Source organism: Dendropsophus ebraccatus, chromosome 14, assembly GCF_027789765.1.
Source record: "Dendropsophus ebraccatus isolate aDenEbr1 chromosome 14, aDenEbr1.pat, whole genome shotgun sequence".
NCBI classification, from domain to species: Eukaryota; Metazoa; Chordata; class Amphibia; order Anura; family Hylidae; genus Dendropsophus; species Dendropsophus ebraccatus.
The window spans coordinates 62,825,661-62,850,902 of NC_091467.1; the positions used below are offsets into that span (position 1 = coordinate 62,825,661).

The 25,242-nt window shown below is 48.3% G+C and overlaps 1 protein-coding gene across 3 annotated transcripts; it reads left to right on the forward strand.

The window, feature by feature from the left end:
* The first annotated feature begins 6,658 nt into the window (after nucleotides 1–6,658).
* LOC138772629 (protein kinase C delta type-like) lies at nucleotides 6,659–23,941 on the forward strand. 3 transcript variants are annotated; one of them, XR_011359790.1, is made up of 6 exons: nucleotides 6,659–7,258; nucleotides 18,734–18,996; nucleotides 19,567–19,629; nucleotides 19,905–20,187; nucleotides 20,416–20,977; nucleotides 22,646–23,941. XR_011359790.1 is itself a non-coding variant. In XM_069953152.1 (5 exons), the coding sequence occupies exons 1-5, from the start codon at nucleotides 6,671–6,673 to the stop codon at nucleotides 20,701–20,703; spliced, it is 1,485 nt and encodes a 494-aa protein (XP_069809253.1). In that variant the 5' UTR covers nucleotides 6,659–6,670; the 3' UTR covers nucleotides 20,704–21,255. The 3 variants fall into 3 exon arrangements, 1 of the variants encoding a protein (XP_069809253.1); XR_011359789.1 differs by having other exon boundaries at nucleotides 22,657–23,941; XM_069953152.1 differs by lacking the exon at nucleotides 22,646–23,941 and having other exon boundaries at nucleotides 20,416–21,255.
* The last annotated feature ends 1,301 nt before the right edge of the window (nucleotides 23,942–25,242 follow it).

Here is a 25,242-nt window from a genome sequence, read left to right on the forward strand (position 1 = left end):
AGCAATTTTCCAAATTATTAGTAAAATTTCAAAATCAGATATTTTTAGGGACCTGTTCAGGTTTAGGCTATGTTCACACTACGTATGATTCCGGCCGTAGTGCGAACCGCGAATATGCGCACGTAGTTTTGAGGTTGATGCGTTCGCTTGAAAGTATACGATATACGCCCACACAGTGCACACTACGTATGAGCTTACGGCCGGATCGTATGCGGCACCGTGAAAAATGAACAAGACCATTGTTTGAGGACGGAAATGTTCCAACTCACAGCCGTGGATTTCCATACGGTCCTGTACGAAGTACTTATTTCAGCCAAATTGAACTTGATTTTTTGATCCAAAAGGTTCTGTGTGGTTTACGGGGCTGGGCGAAGATCGCTTCGAAAAAAGCTAGGGAAGCATAACTGTACTACGGGCGTATGTTCGCGGTTCGTACGCATCCGGCCACATGTCTATTTTTCCCACACTCGAAGTTTCAGCCGCACATGTACGGCGGCGTACGAAATGCGGCCGGAATCATACGCAGTGTGAACATAGCCTTAAAGTGTATTTGAGGGGACTGTTTGTTAGAAAGCCCCACAAAGCACCCCATTTCAGAAACTGCACCCCCCCAAACTCTGCAAAAGCATATCCAGAAAGTTTTTTTTAACCCTTTAGGGGAGTCACAGAAATAAAAGCTAAGTGTGTAAGAAATGTAAAAATTTTAATTTTCTGTGCAGAGATTTTATTGTAATCCAATATCTTTCATAATTATAAACCTATTACCAGAGAAATGCACCCCAATATTGATTGCCCCGTTTCTGCAGTTTATAGAAATACCCCATATGTGACCCTATTGCGCTATTTGACGCAACCACAAGCCTCAGATATAAAGGAGCGCCCAGGGAATTTCAATGGCTCCGTTATATTTGGTCATTTCTGACTGTACCACTTCAGGTTGGCAGAGGCTCTGGGGTGCCAAAACCTAAAAACACCCCTAAAGGGACACCATTTAGAAAACTACACCCCTCAAGGAATGTAACAAGGGGTGCGGTGAGCATCTGGACCCCACAGGTGCTTCACAGATTTTCCGAACAATGTGGTGTAAAAAAGGAAAAATTTTATTTTTTACACTAAAACTTTGTTCTAACCTTCAATTTTTCAAGGGGATAAAAGAAAAAAAAACACCAAACATGTAGCGCAGTTTCTCCCGAGTACAGAAATACCTCACATGTGGACATAAAGTGGCAAGCGGGCGCAGGATGAGCCTCCAAAGGGAAGGAGCGCCAATTGGCTTTTGGAAGCTGAATTTCACTGGAATGGATTTCAAGGGCCATGTCGCATTTACAGAGCCCTCGTGCTGCCAAGACACTGGAAACCCCCCACAAGTGACCCCATTCTGGAAACTACACCCCTCAAGGAATCTAACAAGGGGTGCAGTGAGCATATGGACCCCACTGGTGACGGGCACAAATGTGGAACAATGTGACGTGAAAGGGAAAATTTTCATTTTTTCACTTTCACGGTACAAATGTGCCCGTCATCAAGGGGTCCATATCCTCATTGCACACCTTGTTAGGTTCCTTGAGGGGTGTAGTTTCCACAATGGGGTCACTTGTCGGGGGTTTCTAGTGTTTTGGCAGCACGAGGGCTCTGTAAATGCGACATGGCGTTCATCATCCATTCTGGCCAAATCCAGCCTCCAAAATCCAAATGGCGCTCCTTCCCTTCGGAGGCTTTCCCTGCGCCCACATGGCGCTTTATGTCCACATGTGGGGTATTTATGGACTATGGGGAAATTGCTCTACACATTTTGTGTGGTTTTTTTTTGTCTTTTAACCCCTTTTGAAAATGAAAACTTTTAGGCTAAACCAACATTATAGTGTAAAAAATGTAATATTTCATTTTCACGCCACATTGTTCCCCATTTGTGCCCGTCACCAGTGGGGTCCATATGGTCACTACACCCCTTGTTACATTCCCTGAGGGGGTGTAGTTTCCATAATGGGGTCACTTATGGGGGGGGGGATCAACTGTCTTGGCAACACGGGGGCCTTTTCAATGCAACATGGCCCCTCGAAATCCAATCCAGCCTCCAAAAACCAAATGGCGCTCCTTCCCTTTGGAGGCTTACCCTGCACCCGCATGGCGCTTTATGTCCACATGTGGGTTATTTTCATACTCAGGGGAAATTGCTCTATACATTTTGTGTTTTTTTTTTAATCTTTTAACCCCTTGCAAAAATGAAAAAAATCAAGACAAGATCAATGATTTAGTGTAAAAATTAAACATTTTTTACACTAAATGTTGGTCTAGCCTTGATTTTTTCCATTTCCACAAGGGGTTAAAAAAGAAAATGAACGCAAAACGTGTAGGGTAATTTCCCCTGAGTACGAAAATACCCCACATGTGGATATAATGTGCCATATGGGCACAGGGCAAGCCACCAAAGGGACAGAGCGTCATTTAGAGGCTGGAATGGAGGATGGAGGCCATGTCGCAATTACAAAGCTCCTGTGCTGCCAGGACAGCAGAAACCCCCCACAAGTGACCCCATTCTGGAAACTACACCCCATAAGGAATCTAACAAGGGATGCAGTGAGCATATGGACCCCACTGGTGACGGGCACATATGTAGAACATGTTCCGTGAAAAACAACAAAACATTTTTTTCATTTTCACGTCACAAATGTGGCCATCACCAGGGGGCCATATCCCCGCTGCCCCCCTTGTTAGATTCCTTATGGGGTGTAGTTTCCAGAAAGGGTCACATGTGGGGGGATTCTACCGTCCTAGCAGCACAGAGGCTTTGTAATTGCATCATGGCAAGTCTCTAATGGGAATGGCGGCCATACCTATTTAGCTGGGGAAAAGGGACCATTCTAATTTATTTGGGGGTATTAGGCCAATTATTAGTTTATAAGGTTGAAAATGACAGGTATCCATCAAATTAAACCTGTGTTGATCCAGAGAAAGGCAAAAAAACCCTCGTGAGGCAGACGACAGTAACCTTATCACAGGGAGAAAATTCCTTCCCGACTCCATAATGGCGATCAGAATAATCCCCGGATCAACGTGACCCCTGAAATAGGAAAAAGGGACAAAATTTAGATAATGTAGAACCCCAATGACGTGTGGTGCGCCTTGGAGCGATCCAGTATGCAGAGTCGGGGTGATCAGGACAGGTGTCACACTGGAAAATGGCGTCCTTCCTGATCCCCCTGTTACCCCACACTCTGCACTTCTTCTGGGGTCTCCCGTTCTCCTGTGTGCGGGACGTCACCTGGAAAATGTTGTCCTGGTGCGATACGGGGTCCCTCATATCCAGAAGCGCTGGGTCCGCTCCATGGCTGCTAAATATTAGGGCTCTATTACTGCTTCTGATATTTTCGGATCGTGCCGCAAGCTACAGTAGCTCGGGCAGCGAGGGACCGGAAGAGGGGGTGCTGGTATAAAAGTTATCCCTGTACAGGTGGTGGTGACCTTTATCCAGCAGTGGGAAGATCAGTTCCCAAACGATCTTCCCACTATCTCCGAGGATGGGGGAGGCATCTAGGGGCTGGATTCGGGTGTCCCTTCCTTCATACACTCTAAGGGTACGCGCACACTGCGGAATGACGGAGGATAACACTTTGTGCATTCCGCAGTTGGCACCCGCTGGTGGACTGATGCAGGCGCGTCTCCGCTCGTATCACACTCCATTCTATGCACTGGCGGATTCCGCCCTCTGTTCAAACAATGAATGTGTTTATTCTTTAGACGGACGCCGAAATCCGCCTGTGCATAGAATGGAGTCTATGACACGGGGGGAGACGCACGCCTCTATCAGTCCGCCGGCGGGTGCCAGCTGCGGAATGCACAAAGTGTTATCCTCCGCCATTCCGCAGTGTGCACGTACCCTAAATCTGTAAGTGTACCCTGAGGTACATACCGTCATCTCTTATTGGGACGGTACTGCCGGAAAAGACGTGTCTGGGGGGCAGCGTACACTATGGATGATGAGGATGAATGGAGGAAAGAAGGATCCCCCCATTCATCCTCACTGGCTGTTTCGGTGTCGGAGGCAATGATAACGTATGCGTCTGATGCCGAAAACACTCTGGGGGCCATATATGGGGTATATGTGTAGTGGTGTAGTGTAAAACTTTATTTTGTGTAGTGTGGTGTAATGTAGTGTTTTTTACGATTTTTTTTTTTAACAGTAAGGAAAAAAAAAACCTACGTCAAGGGTGTTGCTGATAAATGCTGCACTTATGTGCAGTGGCGGTAGGATATAGGGGGAAAAAATGCCCCTATGCCAAAAAGGAGGAGTTGCTGATCAGCGGCGCACTTACGTGCAATGTTAGGGTGCATAAAAAGAAAAAAAAAATTGGATTTTTTTTTTTTAACCCAAAGCAACTGATCAGTGAATAATATTCACTGATCAGCCGCTAGGGGCAGGTAGAGCAAAGATTCACGACCAAAGACATGAGGACGCCGCAGACCGCCACTCCGGATGCCGGGATCAGGTGAGTATAGTGCACCTACACTATACACACCTGTTCTGCACCCCTCAGCTACCTACTGGCCGGCCCATCACGGCGATCGTGGGGGTGGCACCGGCACCATCTTTTCAGAGGTCACTAATGGCGATTGGTGCTGTCTCGGACAGCACCAATCGCCATTGCTTTCCTGGTCACCGGGTCACCGATGACCCGGAAAGCTGAATTAAGCTGCTATATGCTGATCTGTATTGATAAGCCGATAGCAGCGATCGTCGGCACAGGGGGGTAAACCACCCCCCGTGCCGACGAGCAGAGATGGCCTGCTATACATTATAGCAGGCAATCTTCCCAGATCGCTGTGTGTGAACACACAACGATCGGGGAAACATCGAACGTAAATGTACGTCCGTTTGCGCTAAGTACCAGGGTGCGGGGGCGTACATTTACGCCCAATGTCGCTAAGGGGTTAAGATATGAACGGCCGTTCTTGCCTTAAAATAATGCACTGCATTACACTCTATGGGAACAACAGCTGTTTCACACACTGTATTGAATAACGGCCATTGTTCCCCTATGGCCGCATAAAAAATTGAGTTGTCAATTACTTTCAGCCGATAATGCAGAAACAAAGGCCGTTGTTGCCCCTTTGTTCAGACAATGTACGGCCGTTCTGACTGATGTATTTTGTATAGACTTCAATGGTTCATTGGAGTGCAGGTACACCCAAATGTGCCCGTATTCCAATTAAAATAAAATCATGATAATAACGGCCGCTGTCTGACATGTTCCGGCGGCCGATGTTATTATATCATCATTGTTTATGCACAGTGTGAACATAACCCAAGGATGTGGCCAATTCTTAATTGTGTCTTTTCCTTCTCTTCTCCTCTCGGCCTCATATCTCAGATTTTTCCATCCCTGGAGCTTTTTACCTCTCTGTTTTCTTGTGGGAACAATTGTCCTGTTGGATAAAACCAATAAATCATCTTTTCTTCTTTATTTCTGTTCAAATAAATGAAATAAATAAAACTGCTTTAAAGGGGAAGTATCAGCAGGTCAGACGGATCTAACTGGCTGATGGCTCCTTATTGCCCCCGCAGTGCTGAGTATGTAGCTATGTGTCTTCCCTTCCTCCTCCACGCTGTTCCAGTACAGTGATAATATAATCCTTGGTTCGGTAAGGCGGCTTGGGGCACTTCCTCGCCCTTAATGCCGCACAGGGCCGGCTCGGTGTGATGGGGGCGGGCAGTGCTCCTAACGGTGCTCCGTGACAGGGATACAACTACTAACAGCACAGAAATGGCGCCAAGAATGGAGGTAAGAGACATAAATCCCTTCATACTCAGCGCCCCGTGCACAATGGGGAGATATTAGCAGGTTAGATGCGGCAATATATGTGGGTGTTATTAGTCTATTATTCCTATTAGTGTCAGGTAACATCTATAACAGCAGGAGGTGACTGACCCGACCAGTTTCAGGTTACACTAACCTGCAGACATTGGGCTTTGACTGAACAATTTCCCTTGAATTCTATAATCCCCCTTATGAGGTTATAAGTTTTATCCTCCCAAAACAATATTACAGATATGAGACTTGTGTGGACGGCTGGACGCTACACATTGTATTCTATACATTGCCTGCCAATGGTTGGTGATAGCACAGGGCCCTATATAACACTAATCTGTATTCTCTGTATGGCAGTATGTGCCCGCAGTATTATACAACGTATGACATGATCCCTGACAGATGTGACTGGTGACATGAAGGGGGTGAGTGGCGGGATTATTATAATGGGGCATTAGGTGTTAGTAGTGTTGGCTGCTACATTCTCATACTATATGGACAAGGGGCCCATGCTGTCTGACCAGATCCGGGAACAGCAGACAAACACACACAGATATGGGGGAAACCTGAAAGATTCTTCAATTACACATTGTAATCGGCCGATAAACAATCAGTGTGATCTGACACTAACAATTCATGACTATTATTAAATGTTATAAAAGAAAGGATAAAACCCAGAGTGAGTGGATGGGAAATGTTATACCATTAGAGGTAATACATGAGGCCAGATATAATCCTTATAGAGGAGAAATCAGGGCCCATGTAACCCTATGGCACATGGGAGTGACTGTGATTGGTCAGTGGCATGCGGGCAGCTGGGATGTTGTCAACGGCGTTTGGTTGCCAGGCGACAGTTAGTGTGGATGCTGAGCGGCTTCAAGGAGCAGCGATCAAACATGGAGGACGAGGAGACTGGACGAAAGGGACAGAAGAGGAGAAGGGATGTCCATGACGCATCGAAAGATGAAGAGACATCAGGAGGACAGAAGAGGAGAAGGGATGTCCATGACGCATCGAAAGATGAAGAGACATCAGGAGGACAGAAGAGGAGAAGGGATGTCCATGACGCATCGAAAGATGAAGAGACATCAGGAGGACAGAGGAGGAGAAGAGATGTCCATGACGCATCGAAAGATGAAGAGACATCAGGAGGACAGAAGAGGAGAAGAGATGTCATTGACCCATCGAAAGATGAAGAGACGTCTATGAAGAAGAGGAGGATCGGCCCAGGACCGGAGATCATCTGGGTGAGACATCATGAAGACCAGGAAGAAGAAGGATATGGAGAAGACGAGGTGATCCCTATCCTGGACTCAAGTGAGGAGAAGACCTCTGCTATCAAGACAGAAGAGCAAGGGAAGGAGGACCTACCCTACCCCGGCAGCACAATCTCCGACAACATCAAGAGGCTGACCTTCCATCATGTGCTTGGCCGGGGTAGCTACGGACAGGTAAGACATTGCTGCCAACATAGCACAACCCAAACTGATGTTACAATGTTACAGTTTTATATACATTGACACGCCATTTCTGTATATATACAATGGTCATAATCACAATTTCGGCCTTAGGTGGCTTGTGTTAAAGGGGTATTCTGTCCAAGAGCTAGATGCAGCAGAGCTGATGATCCCCTCTAATTCAGCAAAGTCAAAATAGCCCCCCCCCATCAGCCGCTTACAGGGCATCTCCATCCCTAATACACTTAAACAGGCCGCCTTCTCCTGGTCCTGCAGGGAGTCCGTGAGCCACCACAGCCAGGTGTACGCTGGTGCCATAGTGCCCTGCAACCCCACTACTCAGGACGCACGTAGCCCCGGCCGTAGTTCTCCGCTGCTTTCTTCTCCCGGCGGTGACATCATTCATGCTCCAGGATGGCGGGAAAGAAGCCACAGGGAACTACTGCGGGGGCCACGTGTGTCACGGGTAGTGGGGATGCAGGGTACTATAGCATCAACGTATACCCGGCTGCTGCGGCGGGGGCTCACAGACCACCTGCAGGACCAGGGGAAGGTGGGCTGCTTCCAGTGTCTGTGCAGAGTGCAGAGCTCCCCATCACTATTAGAAGAGGGACACACAGATGGCCGCCGGGAACTGGCCAACCACACACTGGTACCAGAGCGGCTGGTGGAAAATGGAGCTGGCCAATGCACTGAGGAGGGGAGAGGATGATGATGCAGGAGCTGCGGCAGGATTCTGTGATCAGGGAAGAGGGACAGAGCGTCACTGTTCACTACAGTCTGCTTTACCACCTGTTTACACTGGGTACCGAGGGGTGTAAGGAGGGGGGGGGGCTTAGGTACGGCCCACTGAGGGTGATGTGACAGAGCTGACAGTGGGTCAGTTGTCCTGCAGCTCTTCAGTGGGCGGGGTTATAATTGCTAGCCCCGCCCATTGAAGAGAAGAAGGACATGTGATCCCCATTCCGAAGATGGGGGCCAGGAGGAAGGAACGTGTCGGAGTGGACTCTGTTTAGCTCCGTTTTTGTGTTGAGAGGGGGTGAGTAAGGAGAAATAGCTTCAAAGCGGCTCAGAACACTTAATTAGTGGCTTTGAGCAATATATGCAGCTATGGGTGGGCTTATCAGTAATGCAAAAAGATTTTGGGGTGGAATACCCCTTTAATGGCTCTAAAATACAATATAAACAGTAGAATGAAAAGGGGGTACTCCAGAGAAAAATACAGATTTAAACTGGTGTCAGAATGTTACAAAGAATTGTACATTACTTTTAATTAAAATATTTTATCATCCCAGTACTTATCAGCTGCTGTATGTCCTGCAGGAAGTGGTGTATTCTTTCCAGTCCGACACAGTGCTCTCTGCTGTCCCCTCTGTCTGTGTCAGATATTGCCCAGAGCAGCAGCAGATTCCCATAGGAAACCTCCTGCTCTGGACAGTTCCTGACATGGACAGAGGTGGCAGCAGAGAGCACTGTGTCAGACTGGAAAGAATACGCCACTTTTTGCAGGACATACAGCAGCTGATAAGAACTGAAATATTCACATTTACTAATCTGTATAAGTTTCTGGCACCAGTTGATTTAAACACAAAAGGTTTTCTCCTCCTCCCATCCAGGGCGTGAGGTGATGGTGCTAAGTCGCCATCTCTGATACTGCGGACATACTGTTCAGCATCTGAGCATTACATGGAAGTGTAATCCCCCCCCCCCCCATGTGATGATGGTAACTTGGCCCCCACCCCCTCATCTCAGAAGGTTTTCCTCCGAGGCATCTCAATAAGTGATCAGCGGTGAGCAATGAGCGTTAGCCATCTTCTGCTCCCCGGACAGCCCCATCTTCTCTCTCCAGGAGCCCCTACCAGGCCTGTGTTACTTCATCCGCTGCATGCAGTGTAGTATGATGTGCTTGCCGATGACAGAACACATAGAGGAACAGTCCACAATGCAGCAGATATTGGCTTTGCTTTCCCCTGGATCCTCCCTGCAGTGATGGAACTGAGACCCAACAGTGTTACCTATCACCTCACATACAGAGGGGCAGCAACGGCCATTCTTACAAGAACCAATTTACAGTGTTAGAGATTTCCCAAGAAAAATGTACTTCTCCCCTATCCACAGTATAGGGAACAAGTAAGAGATCACAGGGGTCCTCCTACCTCTGTACCCCAATCTCTGTATCTGGCCCCCGGCTTCTTTCTTCCCAATAGATTGGCGGGGACCACACGTGATCAGGGTTCTGTATTCATTGCTATGGAGCCGCCGGAAATAGAGGAGTGAGCGCTCTCCCAGCTCTCTCCGCCGCTCCATAGGAATGAATAGAGCCACGGGTCAGGGGCCGCACCCACAGCTGTATCTCTTACTATCCTGTGGAGAGGGGAAAACCTAATTTTTCTTGGAAATCATCTTTAAAAATGAAGTTATTACATCTCCACAGGACTGTCCCATCACTTATACCAGGGAGAGGGAACCTGCAGCCCTCCAGCTGCTGCAGAACTACAATTCCCATCATGCCTGGACAGCCAGCACATTAGTTGTCAGGGCAGGATAGGAGTTGTAGTTGTGCAGGAGCCGGAGGCCCAGGTTGTGCTCCTTGTACTTAAGATGCTACAGTTGTTTCTACATCATCACAATAGAGAAATGGTAGGGATTAGATTTATCCCTCATCTCAGATATTCAGGCTGCAAAAAAAAAAAAAAAAAATATATATATATATATATATATATATATATATATTTAGTATTCTTGCCGTCAGCTCCTCATTCCCCAGGCCAAACAGGACTGAAATGAAAAATAAAGTGTCAGTGGGTTTTTGCCACCATGATCACATATTGATATCCTATCCTGAGGACCGGCCATCAATATGTGGAACTTCTGTAGCTGGGTAATGGGGAAGTTTCATTAAAGGGGTAGTGCGGCGGTAAACAATTATTCACAGAATAACACACATTACAGAGTTATACAACTTTGTAATGTATGTTTTGTCTGTGAATGGCCCCCTTCCCGTGTCCCACCACCCCCGCACGTGTACCCGGAAGTGTGGTGCATTATACATTACCTGATCCGTGTCGCGCATGTCCGCCATCTTGTGCCAGGGCATCATCTTCGGAGCAGTTATGCTCAGCCAATCGCGGCTGAGCATCTGATGACGCTGCAGAAGGCGGCCGGCACTAGGGACGGTCGGAGCGCTTCGGCCGTCCGTCCGAAGATGACGTCCTGGCACAAGATGGCGGACATGCGCGACACGGATCAGGTAATGTATAATGCACCACACTTCCGGGTACATGTGCGGGGGTGGTGGGACACGGGAAGGGGGCGATTCACAGACATAACATACATTACAAAGTTGTATAACTTTGTAATGTGTGTTATTCTGTGAATAATTGTTTACCGCCGCACTACCCCTTTAAGTTTATTTATGTATATGTAACAATATGTGCCACTTACCGCTACTGGCCTGACTGTCCCCAATACCCTGGATGGCTGATATGCATTCAGTGACTGCAGTCTGCACCCTCAGTACGCAGACACAGGAGCAGCGATGCTGGAAAACTATACAGGGAACTAATATTGTCACTGTCATATACCATCATACTAGGGGGTAACTATCCTCACTGTACATATACCATCATACCGGGGGGGGAGCTATCCTCACTGTACATATACCATCATACTGGGGGGTAACTATCCTCACTGTACATATACCATCATACTGGGGGGTAACTATCCTCACTGTACATATACCATCATACTGGGGGGTAACTATCCTCACTGTACATATACCATCATACTGGGGGGTAACTATCATCACTGTACATATACCATCATACTGGGGGGTAACTATCCTCACTGTACATATACCATCATACTGGGGGGTAATTATCCTCACTGTACATATATACCATCATACTGGGGGGTAACTATCCTCACTGTACATATACCATCATACTGGGGGGTAACTATCCTCACTGTACATATACCATCATACTGGGGGGTAACTATCCTCACTGTACATATACCATCATACTGGGGGGTAACTATCCTCACTGTACATATATACCATCATACTGGGGGGTAACTATCCTCACTGTACATATATACCATCATACTGGGGGGTAACTATCCTCACTGTACATACACCATCATACTGGGGGGTAACTATCCTCACTGTATATACCAGGGCTCCAGACTAAAAAATTTACCTAGGAGCCATTGGCTCCTAACCTGAAAAATTTAGGCGCCAAATAGAATATTTGGTCGCCAACATTTTAAAACATGTAAAATTAATGTTATGTTAAATGGGACTTACTGTGTGCAGAGGCCACAGCAGCATCCTCCTTTAGATTCTTTCTTTTCTTAGGCCCCGTTCCCACTGAGGAAAGGTAGCGGAATTTCGCGACAGAATTGTCCGCCGCGGAATGCCGTTAGCCTCCCGCTCATAATGGGAGTCTATGGGAGTCTATGGTTTCATTTTTTTTTTTTTACAGAAATCAATAGTGCAGGCGATTTTAAGAAACTGTGTAATTGAGTTTATTAGGCAAATATGACATTATCTGCATTCAAAAAGACTTTCCCCAGGTCCCCCCTCCCCCTCCCTCCTCTCTCTTCTTCACTGCTCATTATCAGGAAATCTCGACTCTTTTTATCTCGACGACTTCTTTAAGACCTCTTCCCTGTTTATAGTCTGTTTCTGGCTTTGGCTTGAAAAATCTGTCAGATAAATCTCTCTGTGTAAACGCACCACTACATCAGTCGGGTCCTGTCTATGAAGAGGGGAGGGGGGAGGAGGAGGAAGGAGGAAGATTAGTCGGCAGCAGAGAAAAAAGGATTACACAGCAGGAACTGTGTGGAATCAGATATTCAGAGGTCAGAAAGGTCAGTGCTGACCTCAGAGGAGATGTAGCTGTAATAGTCTTTGTTGTCCTGTTTTGGTGCTTCATCTCCCTCCACCCCTCCCATCTCCATAGCGAACAATGAAGACAGGGGGGAGAGATTCAAACAGCTTTTTCATGATAAAAATGCATTTTTCGGCTAATAAACCCAATTACAAAGTTTCTTAAAATCGCCTGTACTGTTGATTTCTGAAGAAAAAAATTAAACGACAGTGACACTTTAAGAGTAACTTGGATTAAGAACGTTTTGCTAGAAGAGCTCACAGTTTTTCAAAATTGTAACTTGGTTTAAGAGCTCACTGTACTGGGTGGAAAGGCGAGTGGGGGAGGGGCATGGTCTGCATAGCGGGGTCTACAGCCCTGTACTCTGACCCAAAACATCTCTTTCACCTTCCAAATCATGTGTTTCCCATCCTCTCAATTCCTAATATAATATGCCTGCTCTTACACTCAGCTATACACACTGCTGCTATAAAGTAAAGGCCGGACGTAACGCAATTTAAGGGAGGCTGACATGACAGGGAAAATGGCACATAGTGGGTTAAGGTGAAAGGTTCGGCTAGGGCGGGAGTTGCTAGGAGTGGAGTTGGTGGGGAGGGGAGGTGTTATAAGGCTTCTACAGCAGCAGGAAGCAGCACACGTGAGGGAGCAGTGTAAGAGTGTGGACGTGTGTGGTGATCCCTGTGAGGTGGTCTTTTCTTGCTGTGGCCGGAGACGTGCAGAAGTCCTTACCCCGATGGCGCTGTCGGTTCCTGAGCTCCTGCAGCACCTGAGAGAGGCGGCGGTGGCGTTCCCCGACCGGGCCTGGTTTGATACCCAGGTGCAGGCTATCCTGGCCACCTCTGCTCCTTCACCGGCGGCCGGCTCTCCTGTTCGGGCTGGCTTGGACCCCGCGGCTGTGGTGTCCCCTGATCGTGGGCCGTCTCCTGGCCCTGCGTCCTCCCCAGTTCCGGATGGCTCTCAGGAGGTGGAGTTGAGCCCGCCCCTTCCTGCCCGGCAACGGAGCTCGCGGCGCTCTAGGCCTCCAGCCCGCCTGAGCCCGACTTCTCCCCCTAGATTCTGGCGCAGGAGCCCCCACGGGGACCCTCCAGGTGGGGCTTCCCTCCTCAACACCCGGGGTCGGGCCGCCCGCTCTGTGAGGAATCCGGGAGCGCGGACGGTTTCTGCGGGCCGGGGGAGGTCTCAGCCCCCATCTTCGGGCCTCCTCCCCCTGTCCGGACGTCCTCTGCAGCTGTTTGCCGCAGGCGCCCCCGGTGATGACCAGGCCGGGCCGTCTGCCAGTCTTGCCCCCAGCCTTCTGATCTCCCAGGATTCTACGTGCTGGCCGCAGTCCAGCGACAGCACTCCGGGGGGGGGGGGGGGGGGGATGATCTCTCCTGCCTCTGTCTTGTCTTCCCTGGCCCGCAGTCCTGAGTCATTGGAGACCCGTCCGGTGCCTGGTCCCGGTACCCAGATACAGAGTCAGTGGATGGATCCGGAGTCTCCGGCTGTTGGCCCACAGCACCCGGCAGCCCGGTGAGTCTGTCTTCTGTGTATTTGCCTGCAAGCGTGTGGGGAGGGGGGGGGGGGGTTTTGGCCGGGAGGGTGTGCCTGCAGCTGGGGTTGGTCGGGAGGGTTTAGGCCCTTGGGCGGGTATGGGAGCTGGCTGGCTGGAACTCCTGTCTGGCCTCAGGGCTATTGTGGGGGGGAGGGTGTAGCAGGTCAAGGGGGGGCCGCCTGCGAGGGTTGTTGAAGGGCAGGGGGCGGTGGGTCCATCAGTTGTGACAGGGTCCGGCGTGGCGCGGGCGCCAGTTGCTGCATGGGTGGGGGTTCCGTCGGTGACTCCGTCACCGGCTGCGGTGGGGGGGCCGTCTGTGGGTGAGTTGGCGGGGGGTGGCGGTGTCGGTTCAAGCTGATCGTGAGAAGGAGGTGGACTGGGTGCGGCTGGACGATAGGGCGAGGGGCGAGGTGTACGTGTGTTTCGAAGGGCCTTTGGGGGCCCATTTGAAACAGCACGTTAAAGACAAAATCTGGCAGGACGAATATGTCGAGATTTTCTTCCTGCTCCCGCTGGAGAAGTTTCCGGCCAGTCTTCATCACAGGGGCAGTTTTCCCAATCTGGGGGGGGGGAGGGGGGCAGGCCGGCTTGTGTTGGCAGTTTAATGACGGCCAGTGCAAGTACGGGACGGCCTGTAAGTTCAGGCATGCTTGCGGGACGTGTGGAGGGACCTCCCACGGTTCCGCCCGATGTTTTCGGACAGGCAGGGGCCGGGGTGCTAGACAAGGGGGTGACGCCGGTGAAGGTGGGCGCGATGCGCCCCTTTCTAGACAGGTATCCGGACAGGGTCAAGGCGGATCTGCTCATTAGGGGTTTTACGGACGGTTTTGTTATCCCGCCCCCTCTGTATGCGGTTCCCTTCTCGTTGGGGCACTTGCGGTCGGCCTATTTATACCCCTCGGTGGTTTCCGAGAAATTGGCGAAGGAGGTGTCCCTGGGCAGGATGGCGGGCCCCTTTTCCGACCCTCCTTGGGGGGACCTGGTTGTGTCCCCACTCTGGGTGGTCCCCAAGAAGGAGGCGAATAAGTTTCGGCTTATTCACCATCTTTCTCACCCCCATGGCAGGTCGGTCAACGCTGGCATAGACCTGGAGCTGTGCTCCGTGGTTTACACCTCGTTTGATGCGGCGGTGGCATGGGTGCGAGAGTATGGTCAGGGGGCATTGATGGCGAAGGTGGATATCGAGTCTGCCTTTCGTCTTCTTCCTGTACATCCAGTCAGTGTGCGTTTGCTGGGTTGCCATTGGGGGGGCACCTTCTTTGTTGATAGGTGTCTTCCCATGGGCTGCTCCCTTTCGTGCGCTTACTTTGAGGCGTTCAGTTCCTTCCTTGAGTGGGTGGTTCGAGATCTGGCAGGTGTGAAGTCGGTCATCCATTATTTGGACGACTTTTTGTTTGTCGGGCCTCCCGGGTCGTCCATTTGTAGTACTCTGTTGGGAACCATGGAGTGGGTGTCGGGTCGTTTCGGGGTCCCCCTTGCTAGGGAATAAACAGAGGGTCCGGCGACGGTGCTCCAATTCTTGGGAATCACTATTGATTCCGGTCGGCTGGAGTGTCGGTTGCCTGAGGATAAGCTTGAGGCTCTGAAAGTGGAGGTGAGGCGGGCTCAGGTTTTGAAAAAGGTCCATTTGCGGGAGCTTCAGTCTCTTCTGGGCAAATTGAATTTTGCCTGTCGTATTCTGCCCATGGGGAGGGTGTTTTGCCGGCGGCTGGCGGGGGCGACTGCGGGCGTGAAGGCGGCGCATCATTTTGTCCGTTTGACTCAGGAGTTGCAGGAGGATTTGGGGGTGTGGTCTTCCATCTTGGACACGAACAATGGGAGGTCGTTGGTTCTGGCCCCGGTGGTGGATAGCTTTGATTGGGAGCTTTTCACGGATGCGGCTGGGGGTGTGGGTTTTGGGGCTTACTGCCAGGGTCGGTGATGCGCCGGGTTGTGGCCCAAGGAGTGGGTGGAGGCAGGCCTCGTGCGGAACCCGGCTCTCCTGGAACTTTTTCCCATTGTTGTTGCGGTGTCAGTGTGGGGGGACAAGTTCCGGGACAGAAAGGTCCGTTTTCACTGCGATAATCAGGCGGTGGTTTCGGCCATCAATTCAGGTTTGGCTTCTTCCCCTCCGGTGGTTCGCTTGCTGCGTCATTTGGTCCTTAGTTGTTTGGCCCTTAACTCTTGGGTGGTTGCGGTTCATGTCCCAGGTGTTAGTAACTCAGTTGCGGATTCTCTTTCTCGCCAGCAGTGGGATCGGTTCCGGTCGTTGGTCCCGGAGGCGGATACGGACGGGGTCGCCTGCCCGGAGCATCTGTGGAGGCTTGTCTGAGGGCGGGAGAGCTCGTGCGGTGTTCACTGGCTGACAGCACCTGGAAAGCGGATTCAACTGCATGGGAGGAGTGGCTGTCTTGGGAGAATGGTTGAGGTGATGTGCGGTCAGATCAGGAGCGAGTGTTGGCGTTTTCGGGTTGGTTGGGCAATGCAGCGGTGGTGGGCTGGTCAGTGGCACGGGTGAATCGCTTTGTGGCGGTGCTTGCTTTTGGTTTGAAGTTGCGCAGGCTTCGTGACGTCACAAAGGATTTCATGGTTTCAAGGTTTTCGGAGAGGAAGGATGCAGGCGGATGCGAGGCGGCCGGTGTCTTTTGTTTTGTTGCAACGGCTGGGGGCTTGCTTGGGGTCGGTTTGTAAGTCGGCAGGGGAGGTTTACTTGTTTAGTTGGCTTTTTCGTGGGCGTTTTTTTTTTTTTGGTGTCCCCGTCTGCTAGGAGGGCTGGGGGGCTGTTGCGGGAAGATGTTTGGCTGGAGACGGATCCGTCGATCTAAGACGGATCAAAGGGGTAGAGGGCGGGACGTCGTGTTGCATGCTGTGGGGGAGTCTGAGATGTGTCAGGTATGTTGTCTGGCGGCGTTTCCTTTGTTTGCGGGGATGGGAGCTGGCCCCTTGCTGAGGCATGGTGACGGTTCCTTTTTGTCCCGGTATCAATTTTCGACGGTTTTCCGGCAATGTTTGGGGGTGCTGGGGCTAGATGGGACTGGCTTCGCTCCTTATTCCTTCCGAATAGAGGCAGCAACTGAAGCGGCGGGCTGGGGGTTGAGTGCGGAAGTGTTGCGCCGTATCGTTTGGTGGGAGTACAGGCGTTACAGGTCATATGTTAGGCCTCATTTACTGCCAGCTTAAAGGGGGTGTGTGGTTTGGTTGCGGGGGTTGGTGGTTGTTTTCTGTGTGGTTTCATCCCTCCTTTTCCTTGTTCTTTTGTTCTTGCAGGGATCGGCTCCGCGCTCGTGTGGATTATGGGGCATTCTTATGTCTGCAGGGGTGCGCAGAGGGCAGCGGTGCGCCCGGATGGGCGTCAGCTCGGTTTTTCCAGAAGGATGGCAGTCGTTCGGTGGCTGGGGGTGAGCGGTATGGGGTGGAACCGTGTACTGGCTGAGTTTAATAGTTTTGCGCGGCTGGACAGGCCCCCGGATATACTGGTGCTGCACGTGGGTGGCAATGATCTGGGGGTCCGTCCATTTCGCGAGTTAATTAGGGACATTCGTTACGACATCTTGCGCCTCTGGAGGACGTTTCCGGGGGTGCTGATTGTCTGGTCTGACGTTGTGCCAAGGAAGACGTGGAAGGTGGCTAGGTCGGTGGAGCGACTGAATAAGGCGAGGGTGAAGGTGAATCGGGCTGTCAGTTCATTTGTTGCTCCGAATGGGGGGGTGGCAGTGCGACATCAGGATCTGGGGGATTGCCCTGGAAATTTCTGGCTTGGGGATGGCGTCCACTTGAACGCTGTGGGGATTGACTTGTGGGCGTTGGCGCTACAGGAGGGTATTGAGAGGGCCCTGTGTTTGTGGAGGAGCTCGCACGTTTGAGGTGGTCAAAGGTGCTCGTTGTGGCGGGGTAGGAGGTCCTTGGGGTTGGCTAAAATGGATGGAAAAGGGGTACACGAGGAGTGGTGCACCCCTTTTTAGTTACTGGATCATCGGGTTACTTGGAGGATTTGGGCTCCTGGCAGTGTGGTGTCCTGGGGAGTATTTGGGTGTTATGCATAATCGGCCAGGGTAATTGCAATTGGGCTCCTGAGTCTGGGGTAACCGGCTGGGGGCAGTATTTAGAACAGTACAGGTATAGCACTAATGGAGAGTGCATTGCTATGGGTGGCCGGTTATGTTTTTAGCTTCAAGGACCCCCTCCCGTTTAGAAGTTTGGGATAGTTTGGGTAGCATATTTATTGCTATTGATATTTCATTACTGTTATTTTATGTATGTATTTTTGTTAATAAAGTTGGCTGCTGTGGCCAGATTTATCCAAACTGTGGTCGGTGTCTTTATTCCTTAAGGGGTAGGCATAAGGGGATAAGTGGGGCCACGGCGGGATCATTTTTCCCATGTCATGTGCCTGCACTCACACTCAGCTATACACACCGCTGCTATAATGTGCCTGCACTTACACTCAGCCAGTCACACTGCTGTATAGAAAAGTGTCTTTCTCAGTCCTCCTGACAGCTCTGTGATTCTGACTTCCTGATTGGTCCATGCTGAGCACACACCACTTCCCCATTGCTGTCATGTGACCACACAGACCTCTGACAGCAGCCCTGCTTCTCTATTCTAGCCTGTTGTACTACGCTACTGCATTATAGGGATCTGCAGTTCCATCCTGTATCTACAAACTGCTGCTGTGTTATCAGGTTTATGCAGTTACTATACATTATACTCCACATGCTGATTGCTATACCGTACAGTAACTTATCACATATTCAGCTGTTTCTAAATGTTTGTTTTATTTGTTTTGCATGTTATTCAGAATAAAAAAATCATTATTTTTGAGGTGTGGAACCAATTGTCTGCATTCCAATGATTTCTTTGGTTTAAAATTGATTTGGATTACAAGCACGGTCCCAGAAGGAATTAAGCTGGTAATCCAAGGCACCGCTGTATATGTTATAAAATGCCTGATAACATTACAGTGACTCCATGTAAAAAGACTGAGAAAATGATGCATGAGTTGAGGATATCCAGCATAGGTATAAGAGAGGACTCTGCTGACTTGACTGATGGCTGTCTCTGTAGGTGGTGCTGGCAGAAGACATCTACACCCGCCAGGAATTCGCTGTCAAAGTCATCGCCAAGAGGAGCCTGCTGAACGAAGGAAAGGAGCGCGTGACGGTGGAGCGGCGTGTGCTACAGCTTGCATCTGGCAGCCCCTTCCTCATCCAAGGCCACTTTGCTCTCCAGACCAACGGACACGTGCTGCTTGGAATGGAGTACATCACGTGCGGAGACTTCCATCACCTCCTGCAGCAGAAGGGGCGTCTGACCATCGCCAATGCACGGTAATGTGGTTGCAGGCTATTAAAGGGGAACTATTAGCAGGTTAGACAAATCGAACCTACTGATAGCCCCCTAATGCACATCGGGCGCAAAGGAGGAAGGTATGTCTCTTACCTTTCTTATTGGCGTCCTTCCCATGCAGATAGTAGTTAAATAAATGTCTCGGAGCACCGTTAGGAGCACTGCTCCTCCCCCATGGCAACAATCCAGCCCGTCCACTGATTATCATTAGAAGGAGCAGCTCGGCGATGTGGGGGGCGGGGCAGTGTTTCTAATGGTGCTCCAGGATGCGGATTTAACTACTAACTGCATGGGAACAATGCCGAGGAGGAAGGTAAGAGACATGCCTTCCTCCTTGGTGCCCCGTGTGCATTAGGGGGCTATAGGCATATAGCATAGAGTTACAGAAACACTTTATATAACTAGTAGATGGAATAAAGCAGGTGTAGCAGAACATGTAGCATAAAGAATAAGATATGTGTCATTTACCCATCAGTAGTCCCCAGTACAGAGATCACATTGTTTTCTATTATTCTATTGTTTACTACTGTTTTCTCTTTTCTTTTTGCCAGATTCTACGCCGCAGAACTTCTGTGTGGACTTCAACATCTTCATTCCAAGGGCATCATCCACCGGTAAGAACATTCATCCTGTGTTTTAGGTGTAATAGTCTGACATCTGCTGTATAATCCCAGATAATATTTATATAGTCTGCTGTGACTGCTATGTATTCTATATCATACCTGAAGGTGTTTGTACAATGGACATATCCCTGGAGTCCAGTATAGACACCATCCTGCTGACTGTACTGACTCCTAAGATCCAAGTATATAATGATACAAGTATACACCGCTAACTAACTGTAGGATGATCACCGATCTTACAACTAATGTTTTTCTCTATTTTGCAGAGATCTCAAGCCCGGAAACATCCTCGTGGCTGCAACAGGACATGTGAAGATCTGCGACTTCGGATTGGCAATCTGGAACACCTGTGGAGAGCGGCTGCCCCCCGACTGCGTAGGAACACCAGGATTCGTGGCCCCTGAGATGCTGGCTGGGGAGGAGTACGACGCTGGAATCGACTGGTTTGCCTTCGGCATCATTCTCAACATCATGGTCACCGGCAAGGCCAGATACCACCAAAGACGATTCAAGGCCTCCAATATGGAGGCGAAGACCATCATCAAAGAGGTGACTATTCTCTCTATGTAACACAGGTTATACTATACTAAAACAGTTGTTTTCTCACTAGTATTATTCTCTTTAGATGTATAAACAGAAATCCCAGTTAAAATGTCCCACTAAACATTTATGTCCTGGAATTACCATCTGCTATGAAATATGTTATATTCCGGTTATGTGCGCCCTACCGCCTCATTCCTATGTTCTCATCACTAAATATATATGTTTCATTTTCAGCTCCTCGAGGAAGATCCTGACAACCGCCTTGGGGTCAACGGTGACATCAGAGCCCATCCATTTTTTGAGGACATCAACTGGGACTCGGTACAAGCCCTTGGAATGGAACCACCACACACTCCATCAGAAGAGAACATCCGGCGCGGCTTTCGACCATTTGACATCAACAAGATGAAGGCAGAAGAGAAGGAGGGCAAGCCCCTGTCAGCAGAAGAACAGGCCTTATTCGCAGGATTTTCATTCATCACCTCGGACTGGAAAACCCTGGACAGCGCACCAGCTCCATAACATCCTGAGAGCAACCTGTACTAATACCAACAAGAAGACCATCTGGAGGAGGAGGAACATCGAGAAGACCATCAAGAGGAAGGGGACCACCAAGAGGAGGAAGAACATCAAGAGGAAGGATACCACCAAGAGGAGGAAGAATATCAAGAGGAAGGATACTACCAAGAGGAGGAAGAACATCAAGAGGAAGGATACCACCAAGAGGAGGAAGAATATCAAGAGGAAGGATACTACCAAGAGGAGGATTATTGAAATCTGGTGTAAGGAGAAGGAGGTGAGATTTTTTTTTTTTTTATCTCTTTATTTGGCATTTGGCTGTGCCTGATAATATCTGACACGCCACATGCACACAAGATAAGATTTTTATGATACTATATATATAGTGATTCACTATGTATATATATATCATAAATTACTAAAACTACTACAATTACATTTACTGGTGACTGGATGACCAGTGAGTGTAATTTCACATTTCCCCCTCTTCTATGACATCTAATGGTAGTGTCATTGGCGATGGGGAAAGTAGGTGAGTGATGGCCGGCTATTAAGGGGTGGAGGAGGCCGGAATATATATATATATATATATATATATATATATATATATATATACACACTCACCGGCCACTTTATTAGGTACACCATGCTAGTAACGGGTTGGACCCCCTTTTGCCTTCAGAACTGCCTCAATTCTTCGTGGCATAGATACAACAAGGTGCTGGAAGCATTCCTCAGAGATTTTGGTCCATATTGACATGATGGCATCACACATTTGGCGCAGATTTGTCGGCTGCACATCCATGATGCGAATCTCCCGTTCTACCACATCCCAAAGATGATCTATTGTATTGAGATCTGGTGACTGTGGAGGCCATTGGAGTACAGTGAACTCATTGTCATGTTCAAGAAACCAGTCTGAGATGATTCTAGCTTTATGACATGGCGCATTATCCTGCTGAAAGTAGCCATCAGATATTGGGTACATTGTGGTCATAAAGGGATGGAAATGGTCAGCAACAATACTCAGGTAGGCTGTGGCGTTGCAACGATGCTCAATTGGTACCAAGGGGCCCAAAGAGTGCCAAGAAAATATTCCCCACACCATGACACCACCACCACCAGCCTGAACCGTTGATACAAGGCAGGATGGATCCATGCTTTCATGTTGTTGACGCCAAATTCTGACCCTAACATCCGAATGCCGCAGCAGAAATCGAGACTCATCAGACCAGGCAACGTTTTTCCAATCTTCTACTGTCCAATTTCGATGAGCTTGTGCAAATTGTAGCCTCAGTTTCCTGTTCTTAGCTGAAAGGAGTGGCACCCGGTGTGGTCTTCTGCTGCTGTAGCCCATCTGCCTCAAAGTTCGATGTACTGTGCGTTCAGAGATGCTCTTCTGCTTACCTTGGTTGTAACGGTTGGCTATTTGAGTCACTGTTGCCTTTCTATCAGCTCGAACCAGTCTGCCCATTCTCCTCTGACCTCTGGCATCAACAAGGCATTTCTGCCCACAGAACTGCCGCTCACTGGATGTTTTTTCTTTTTCGGACCATTCTCTGTAAACCTTAGAGATGGTTGTGCGTGAAAATCCCAGTAGTTCAGCAGTTTCTGAAATACTCAGACCAGCCCTTCTGGCACCAACAACCATGCCACGTTCAAAGGCACTCAAATCACCTTTCTTCCCCATACTGATGCTCGGTTTGAACTGCAGGAGATTGTCTTGACCATGTCTACATGCCTAAATGCACTGAGTTGCCGTCATGTGATTGGCTGATTAGAAATTAAGTGGTAACGTGCAGTTGGACAGGTGTACCTAATAAAGTGGCCGGTGAGTGTATATATATATATTATTATTTATTTATTTATTTTTTACATAAGTTACATAAGTTTCAATGCTAAAAAAAAGACATATTTCCATGAAGTTCAGCTTATTACGCTACAGTGTTGATCTAGAGGAAGAGCCATCAGGAGAAAGAACAACATGGACAAGAAAACCACCCAGAGAAACAACACAATGGACAAGAAAACTACCAAGGGGAAGAACACAATGGGCAAGAAAATCTATCAGGAGGAAGAACATCGTGGGCTAGAAAGCCATCAGGAGGAAGAACACAATGGACAAGAAAACCATCAAGAGGAAGAACACAATGGAGAAGAAAATCTATCAGGTGGAAGAACACCATGGGCAAGAAAACCATCTAGAGGAAGAATACCATGGGCAAGAACACCATCCAAAGGAAGAACACCATGGACAAGAACACCATCCAAAGGAAGAACACCATATGTTAGAAAATCCATCAGGGGAAAGGGGACCATGAAGTAATCAAACTGAGGAGAGGAAGACAAGCAAGATATGGAATACCATCAAGAGGAAAGAAAACATAAAAAGAAGTAGACCATAACAAACAGAAGATCAGAACGGGCAAGCAAAGGAAAGAACGTCAAGCCCACAGGACAAGACAAGACCAGGACCTCATCAGGAGAAGGCCCGGAACTTCCATCGCTGGATCAGGCTGGATGACGGCTTCAGGATTACTAACATCTGGTGTAAGTAGGTGACGTTTTTGTTTTTTTAAAGTTGTATATTTTGCTGAGTGTGATTATATCTGGCGCACCACATGCTCACAAGGGAAGAATTTGATGATACTATGTATATAGTGGTTCACTGTGTAAATACTTAATGGACGGCTATCAAGGGGTGGAGGAGGACGGCTTTTTTATTTTAAAGTTACATAGTTTTTAAGGCTGAAAAAAAACCCATCTATGTATCCAGTTCAGCCAATTACTATACAGTGTTAATCCAGCAGAAGAACCATCAGGAGGAAGAATACCATGGACAAGAACACCATCAAGAGGAAGAACACTATGGACAAGAACACCATCAAGAGGAAGAACACTATGGACAAGAACACCATCAAGAAGAGGAAGAACGTCAAGGAAAAACACCAAGAGGAAGTAGACCTTCACGAAAAGAGAATCAGTATGAACAGGCAGAGGAATGGATATTAATTCCATAGGACAGGACAAGATCAGGACCTCAACTGGAGAAGGCCCAGAATTTTCATCGCTGGAGGACGGCTTCCAGATATGATACTATATATATAGTGGTTAGGTGTGCATATACTTCATGGCCGGCTATTATGGGGTGAAGGAGGTCGGATTTTTTCTTTTAAAGTTACATAGTTTTTAGGGCTGAAAAAAGACATCTATGCATCCAGTTCATCCTCCTACTCTACAGTGTTAATCCAGTGGAAGAACCATCAGGAGGAAGAACACCATGGACAAGAACACCATCAAGAAGAAGAACACCATGGACAAGAAAACCATCCAGAGTAAGAACACCATGGACAAGAACATCATCAAGAGGAAGAACACCATGGACAAGAAAACCATCCAGAGGAAGAACACCATGGACAAGAACACCATCCAGAGTAAGAACACCATGGACAAGAACATCATCAAGAGGAAGAACACCATGGACAAGAACATCATCAAGAGGAAGAACACCATGGACAAGAACATCATCAAAAGGAAGAACACCATGGACAAGAACATCATCAAGAGGAAGAACACCATGGACAAGAACATCATGAAGAGGAAGAACACCATGGACAAGAACATCATCAAGAGGAAGAACACCATGGACAAGAACATCATCAAAAGGAAGAACACCATGGACAAGAACATCATCAAGAGGAAGAACACCATGGACAAGAACATCATGAAGAGGAAGAACACCATGGACAAGAACATCATCAAAAGGAAGAACACCATGGACAAGAACATCATCAGGAGGAAGAACACCATGGACAAGAACATCATCAAGAGGAAGAACACCATGGACAAGAACACCATCAAGAGGAAGAACACCATGGACAAGAACACCATCAAGAGGAAGACTGAACTCCAAGAGGAAGTAGACATCAAGAAAAGAAAATCAGAATGAACAGGCAATGAAATAGATTTGAATTCCATAGGACAGGACAAGATCAGGAGAAGGCCCAGAATATTCATCGCTGGAGGACGGCTTCCAGATTACCAAAATCTCTTGTAATGAGATGAGGTGTTTTATTTTTCATTTCTAAATCTGGTATTTGGATGAGGCTGATTATATCAGGCGCACCATATGCCCACAAGAGAAGATTCGTACAATAATATATATATATATATATATATATATATATATATATATATATATATAGTCTTACACTATGTATATACTCCATAAAAGCATAAGACTACTACTGTACAGTTACATTTACCAGTGACCGGTGAGTGGGACTTCACATTTTTTTTTTTTTTTAGCAATACTCTCATTCAATATAAATTTTTGGCATTAGGATGTACCTGGCCATACTAGGTGCACCATATGTAGAGAGTAGAACATTATGATTATATAAATAAATATATAAATATATATATATATCATATAAAACTAATTGACTGCAGCTATATTACTGGTGAATACCGGTAAGTGCAATCTCACCCACAACATTTCACTCTCTTCCATGACATCTGATCTTACTGTCATTTTTTACA

Coding starts and splice junctions, on each gene's coding strand:
- LOC138772629 (XM_069953152.1), top strand. CDS start 6,671: ATGCTGAGCGGCTTCAAGGAGCAGCGATCAAACATGGAGGACGAGGAG. Junction 19,630..19,904: donor TCCAAGGGCATCATCCACCG/GTAAGAACATTC, acceptor TCTATTTTGCAG/AGATCTCAAGCCCGGAAACA. Junction 20,188..20,415: donor CGAAGACCATCATCAAAGAG/GTGACTATTCTC, acceptor TTTCATTTTCAG/CTCCTCGAGGAAGATCCTGA.